The 7423-nt window shown below is 36.1% G+C and overlaps 1 protein-coding gene across 1 annotated transcript; it reads right to left on the reverse strand.

The window, feature by feature from the left end:
* Positions 1–836: 836 nt before the first annotated feature.
* LOC150109775 (uncharacterized) lies at positions 837–2799 on the reverse strand. The gene is made up of 3 exons (XM_090409684.1): positions 2594–2799; positions 2243–2338; positions 837–1142 (listed from the first exon to the last, which is right to left on the reverse strand). The coding sequence occupies exons 1-3, from the start codon at positions 2736–2738 to the stop codon at positions 949–951; spliced, it is 435 nt and encodes a 144-aa protein (XP_090265810.1). The 5' UTR covers positions 2739–2799; the 3' UTR covers positions 837–948.
* Positions 2800–7423: the final 4624 nt, after the last annotated feature.

Genomic DNA, 7423 nt, shown 5'->3' on the forward strand with positions numbered 1-7423 from the left:
TTGATTTACGTTGTCTTGGATTTTAGATGGCTGCCGTAGAGTTCTGTTTTCATAAATTAAGAGGGTCATTGTAAAATTTCTGCACACGGCCCATGCGTTTGTGAGTGACTATAAGAACTTAATAGTCACTTGTAAAGTAGATTCATAGAGTACTAGTTTTGTATTTGTGGTGATCCGCTAAATAATCTTTCAAACAATAGGAATAATCTGATTTAAATACGATATCACGGACTTACATCCTCAGCCTTACACGATTCTTCCAGCATTCGATCCATTTCCTAATTTGAACCGTTGCATGGAAATTGATTCCCTACGTTTCTTCTCGAGCCAAAGCAGTACAAGACTTTGGGAACCCGTGCTGAATGGAGATTGTAATCAAGGGCTGTGAGTGAATTTTTCAAAGAAATGCTTGGTTTTGCAAAACGAATACAGCACATAGATTTTTAAAATGAGACAATTATTATTTTTCTCACACGTCGACAATCCGTAAACATTAATTTATTGGGGATTTGTGCAAAACCATAGATATAATAAACCTTACTTGCTACTATAAGCTGACATCCATGTAATAGATTTCAGCTGGATGGCGCTGAAAGAAGTGAACGATATTTTGAGTGGTCTAAAAAAATTTATTCAGACGTTTTCAGTGTCTTATGGAAAGAAAAGAGACTGCTCAGGCAGGCATTATGAGACTTTCTTTCTAGATTATATACACGAGTCCTCTTCATATCCCTGTGTTTCCTTGTATGTTAGCGATAAATGCATTTATACGGATGTGTTCTTGATCTATTTAGTGACAGTTAAGTGTGTGAGGATAAAACAAATCGAGACAGATATCAGTTATTCATTATATCATTTTTATTCGAATTGAGCTCACAGTTTATTTGGTAATCTGTAAGCTCACATTTAAGCTCACAGATTACCAAATAAACAACAACAACAGCTGGATTATTCCAGTACGCAATTTGGAGGTCTGTCTGGAGTCCAAAGGCCATCGAGACTGCAATGGTACACTTCAGAGGTCATCCCCGAGAAAACGTGGCCAGCCGGGCAAGTTATCTCGCAAACGGTTTCGTCTTCTCTGTGATCACAATGCCAGTTAGAGTACTTCAGAAAGGAGTTGGGGTTGCAATTAGATATTGCTGTTGGAGCGGATAAAAAAGGTAAAATTGAAATTAAAAGGTTCTTCAAGCTAGCAACAAATGCAGCATTCAAAATACAAACATTAAAAGTAAGCGCGATTTCTGTCATAAATCTATAAGATTATTGTATTCAATATAGATTTATCCAGCTGAATTTACTCAGTTTAACCTCAAACTCAAGAGTAAAATTCCAGTTAAAATGATGTTCCTGTTTATTGGCTGCATGAGAGTAAGACATTGAGAGCGATGAAGACAAATAACAGTCGCTCTAACACTATTATGCAGTTTGCTTCCTAAGATGTGCTTGTTAATTTTTGCTTTAGTTTTCAATAGCCGGTAGTAATAATAAGACATTAATGAAAGAAGATTATTTAGTATGAATCATTTTTTCAGAATAAATTTAATTTTAACATTTCGGTAAACTTTCTTTTGCTTTGAAGTTTCTCACTCAAATAATTTACAGAAATTCTGAGATTCCCTTTCAGTTATTAACTGAAAAGAACAAAACTTTAGAAAAGAAAAAAAAATTCAGAATATTTGAAAGAAAAATCAAAACGGATAATTGCTTAACAACAGGAGGTGAGTGGGCATTTTAGTTATTTCTTCATTTTAGACGGTTTATATTTAAATCCGCAACTCTGAATACTTGATGTTATCATCAAATTAATGAAAAGAACAATAAAAAATAAATAACAAGTTCATTTAAAGATAAAGTTTTATTTGAATTAATTATTGAATATTCGATATTCATTCTCTTTTTTTTTTTGAGGGAAGGAGGGTTCTATCGGCACACACACACACACACACACACACACACACACGCATCTTACATACTTAGAGATCTGAGAAATGTGATTTTCTTAAAATGACAGCAAACTCAAAATATAACCTTACAGATTGAATTCATAAACTTCATGCATTTTGAATTATATGCCAGAATATTCCATCGCATATAAAGTTTAAATTCTTTCCATAACATTGACATATTGCTAATAATTCTTGTAAGGTTACTTTTTACGATTTATGAAACGTACGTGAGAAGTTTAATCAAAGTTGTAAAATGCTAGTTACAGGCAGAACCCCTTATGGTAAATACTTACGGAATTCGCATCTTGCCCCACGAAAGTCTTCTGGGCAAGAACATATGCTGGGGGCTATACAGGTACCGTTGTTCTTGCAGGATAAAGTGCAGATGGCTAAAAGAAAACAATATTATTATAATCCCAGTAAACAAATGAATAATATTAAGATCTCTTCATCCCCAAATTCAAAATGCTCACAGGCAGATGTCTCTCTTTCACACTATCAAGAAACAGTGCAGTATAAATTTAAGCTGTCTGTTGTAGTGAATGAATACGGAATAGGTCCTGCGACTCTACTTCAATCAAATATAAATATTTGCAAAGCAATTGCACGCGAAATGTAAGAAGAAAGATAACGGAACGTCTTACGTTTTCCACAACGAGCTCCTCTATAGCCCAATGGACAGTAACATTTGTTGTAGGCGATACATCGTCCGTTATTCTTGCACCTAGGAGTGCAGGTCACTGGAAAAACAAACAGTGCAGTTAGAAATGTCACACAATATATTTTCATGGATGAACACACAGAAAAATGTTATTCTCCAAGATATATTTTTCAAGGAGAGAACGAACGAATTGCTTCAATATGAACAAAAGACGAATTTTTTTCTTTAAATGATGTCGCACATTTTTGGAGACATTTGCACCTAACCCTCTCAGTTAAGATGTCATCGGATACTCCGGTAGTCGAAATACAAAATACGAATGAATCAATTTTGCTTCTGGTGCATTATTGTTTTTTTTTTTCTTTTTTTTTACTTCAATATTTGTATATAAAATAGCCACAATAACACACACAATAATACAAATTTGAAAATTTGTATTATTGTGTCTGATGTCTTGCAACTAGTGAGGCTGATATACGAAATAAGTTTGGGAAAAAAATAGGCTATGTTTTGTTTAGCTAGTTTTACATATAGCTTAGCACTCTCTTAAGATGACTGGAGGTAAGATGACTAGGGATAAGATATTTAAAAACATGTTTTTGTTTATGTTGGAGACACATTGAAAAAACTTGTGAGGGACAGCACTGACTGTTCTTGTTTCGTTTACTCTCTGTACTTCTCATGAAGTGCATTAGTGATTGTACTGAGTGATAATTCGTTTTAAAAAAATCGGAAAATAGGAGTCTTGTCCGACTTGGAAAGAAGAGAAATCGTTGGTGCACGTTCAGATGTAGTATCAGTAACACAATTGCAATATTATTAGGTGTACCAATATATCGACAGTTTAAGGTTATGTTGGCATACGCAGATCATCACAAGATCGTCCATTGTTTATCGAAGGGAATCAATGGACGAAAATCAAAAATGACGGAAGAGATTGGCAGACATTGAGAAGGATTATTGGGAAAATCACGGAACTACTGAAGCATAGATAACAGCAGAACTTATTATTCATCTTGCAGAACCCGTCTCTACAAAACTATCGGACGTGAGCATCATAAATCCAATAATGAGGTTATCGCCGCAATTGATAAACTGCTGATTGCTGAAAACAATGCTCAGAAACGTCAGCGATTTAGAAAACATGTGGAAGGAATTTATTATAAGTTTTATATATTATGAATGTATTATAATATATTATTACAATGTCCTATTTCCTGGAAAATACCATGGATCATGGATATATGTGCTGTCTTTCGAGATAAAGAAGGTCCAACACGGGACTAAACAGAAGTTTCTAATTCAGTGGCCCGTATGTGTAATAACGATAAGTTGAAATCATCTCCTAGAAGGAAGTCACAAAAGACAACGAAGGAAATAATCGGTACAGACAAAACTTGGAATTAATTTAAAGCCGCTTTTCTGGCCTTTAGCAAGAAACGATGGTTTCATGTAAGGGGAATTGGAGTTCTTCACCTAAACATATTTAAAAGCATCCAATGCCAGCAACGAGATTCGAACTCACGGTTGTCGAGCAGAAGTGCTATCCGATCTGCCGACCATCGTGGCTTAAACTTTATTCTGGTTTTAACAATATTTAATTCATTAATATCGTTTTCCAATTTTTATGGCAGATGTTATTTTGAAATTGTTTTTACAAAAAATCTCCGAAGTGGAATACACTCGCAAGTATTGAGAACACTAAAAGAAACGCTTCATTCCTAGTTACTCCCGAAGAAACGTGCAGCTTCCGCCGTCTTTTGAAATCGCCACTATTTCGCATGCTCACACCTCCAGTCTCCAGGCTAATAACCGTCCTGGCCAGATTAGAGTAGTACACGCCACATAAACCCCCTCTGCCTCATCCTCTAGTCGTCCCCATTCCCCCCATCCTCATAATATTTCGTTATCGTCTGCAATGGGAAGTAACACGTTTCACCCACCCGCCACTTGAGTTCTCGAAATTCCGCAAGTCCCTAAATTCCTTTCTCCCGCTGCTATCAGTCCCGTTAATAGGAATTACATGCAGAAATAAGTGTTCTCCAGAGAACGCTACAGCTCTCAGTAGACCAATAAGCTCTGCAGCAGAATGAAAAGCCATCCGACACGGATGAATTCCACAACTCAACTGGTGGGTTACCAATGAACCGACTTTTATACTGATAAACCATTTCAAGCGTCAAAAATACGTCATAATGCTTATCAGCAATCTGGAGCTAGTTCTTGTATAGAAAGTCCTTCATATATAGAAAGAAACATATATAGAAAGTTCTTTCTAATTCTTGTCTGAAATACGTCATAATGCTAGTCAACAATGTGGAGCTAGTCCTTCATTTCATTCTTTCTGACGTTAAAAACGTCACAATGCAAGGTAGTCAACAATATGAACCTGGTTTTGACACTAAAAGTCCTTCATTTCTTTCTTCTTGTATATATTAATTGTTTTAAACATTGATTAACAGGAAAAAAAATTAGTCCTCATTTTCCCTGTTAGGATCCTTTTTGTGTATACATAGCCATTTATTCTTTCTTTTGCCTTATGTACGTTTTTAAGAATAAAAAGAGACATCGTTCAAGGTGAAATAAAATTTTAAAAAATAAAAATAAACTGTGAGAGCTTTCTTGAGAAGAGTGGTGAAAGTTGATGTATATAGCTGTGAAGTTTTCTGTTTTTCGAATGAATTTGTATGTAAGAGTAGAGTCGAGTAGGTAGAGTAACAGAAGTTGAGTTACAGTCAAGTTGCCACTGTAGAAATGATGATTTCTTTCTTTCTTGAGTTATCTTCCCAGGATATCTGTAATGGTTCTTCGACTGAGAAAGACTTAGCAGGTCTAATTTTACCCCTCGATAATTTGCATTATTTCTTCTTGAATAAGAACAAACCGACCAGAACCCACTCACAAATCGGAAGAGAGGCCAAGAAAACCAAGAATTAATTGTGTTCATCATGTCATCATCAAACTACCCGTAATTAGATTTATATTACGACCGTTGATCACTGCAGACCAACTGGCGTAAAGCGAGAGACAAGTTATTACAGGCAGCACCCATAAGAAAAAAAAACAAAATATTAAAAACTTTATTTAGGAAGATATATCACATATGAGATACTCTGAACTGGGACTCTAAGAAGCTATGTACTCGTATATTGAAGACATGCTTCGCATCATTACAAGTGCGAGTTTGCATAAAGAACAATTCGTAACTGTCAGCCGTCCTTCGTACTGTTGCTGCCTACAGCAAAGTGGTTTCAAGAGAACGTTTCAACTTTGGTGGAAAGAGACGCAAATAAAGTGCTGCTGACGACAATAAATGTAAAGAAGGTTCGGGTGCCAATCTCTTCTCCACTGGGGTGAATTTTCGGATGAATAAGAGAATCTTGATTGTGTAACTCTTATAACTAAGGTTTAACTGCAGTTAATAGTAGTAATAGATAAAAGGAATGCGAATTGTTGATATGCTTGGAACCACTAAATGACCCTTGACTTTAAGGTCATGCTTACATAAACCTTGTTAAATCTAAATCAATTTTCTTTGTTTCCTCTTACAGAAGAAAAATATCAAAATTAAGAGACAGAAAGAGAATCTTTTGACATTCCACTAATCAGGGGATATAACTGAAAATCGTCGTAATTGCATAAGGGACATTTTGTAGGTTTCAACAAAAACTCGAAGCCTTGAATGAATAATAAATTTCTATTGATAATAATTAAATTTGCAATGTTTATGCAGAGAAGACAGTCAAATATCTTTGTGTATAATGTCTAGTCGCTCAGATATTTTCGCGTAGCTGAGTTGAGAAAGAATTTAGATTTAGGACACTTAACGAAGGAAGGAATATTAAGAGAAGGGATCCAGGGGTTGGCCTAAGAGTAAGAATTCAAATCTTAATTGTAAATACTTTTCCATAATGTCTCTCCATTGATTTTAAATTCTTATCCGATTTAAAGATGACTTTTGCTGCTAGAACAACCTGAAATATTGCAAACAAATTCAGTCTCTCTCTCTCTCTCTCTCTCAATAAAAGGCGAACGCTTGCACATTATTGGGATGTTTACATGAAATCAAGAAGACCGAAAGGCTACTCCAAGCTCTTCTCGTAGCATTGAAGTATCATTGGAGTGCGTTGGATGTCGTCAGTAGAATTAATAGAATGACCGATTTAATCGGTTCACTACTCGTTTAAAGGATCTACAGTCGTAATGTTTAACGGGTTGAATATAGGCCAGTTTCCAGGTGTTGGGATATATACCAGTGGATTAAGAGAGTGTGTACAGGTGACATAGGATAGGAGTCAGTTCCGATACACAGACCTTCGGGATAATTGGAGGAATGCTGCCGTCAGGGCCAGGAGACTTCTTTGTGTGTAATTTAGTCAACAGGTTTGTGATGTTTTTTGGGAAAAGGATCCAAGGGGCATTGTATGTTGGGCAGGTGGAATGACTGGAGGGCTTTTACCATTATCAGTTATGTGTGCATTGGAGGCAAAGTGTGATACCAGGAGATTAGCTTTTTCTATGGGTGATGCTGGAAATGAGCCATCTGGGTATAATAGAGGTGTGAATGGTGTAGGGCAAAAGTTACGGCCAGATGCCTTGGCAAGAGACCAAAAGGCACGGCTGCCGTTTGGACAAGCTGCAAGCTTCCTGCTTTCGGTCCGTTCAAATTCTGTTTTGGAAGTATTGATAGTTTTCTAGCATTTGTTACGGGCTTATAGGCATTGAATGAGGATGGAGTTCTTGATTTGAGCCAGTTGTAGTATGCCTCATTTTTCATTTGTACAGCCTTGGCACATTTTTTGTAGAACCAGCA

The sequence above is a fragment of the Typopeltis vanoorti genome, chromosome 1 (assembly GCF_054136105.1).
Source record: "Typopeltis vanoorti isolate ZY-2024b chromosome 1, IOZ_Tvanoo_1.0, whole genome shotgun sequence".
Classification (NCBI taxonomy): Eukaryota; Metazoa; Arthropoda; class Arachnida; order Uropygi; family Thelyphonidae; genus Typopeltis; species Typopeltis vanoorti.

Bases quoted from the DNA above. Each gene is read 5' to 3' on its own strand.
- LOC150109775 (XM_090409684.1), bottom strand. From the start codon at position 2,738: ATGAAAATATATTGTGTGACATTTCTAACTGCACTGTTTGTTTTTCCA. The intron at 2,339-2,593 runs GTAAGACGTTCC...GTTTTCTTTTAG, and splicing joins AGGAGCTCGTTGTGGAAAAC to CCATCTGCACTTTATCCTGC. The intron at 1,143-2,242 runs GTAAGTATTTAC...CCGCTCCAACAG, and splicing joins TGGGGCAAGATGCGAATTCC to CAATATCTAATTGCAACCCC.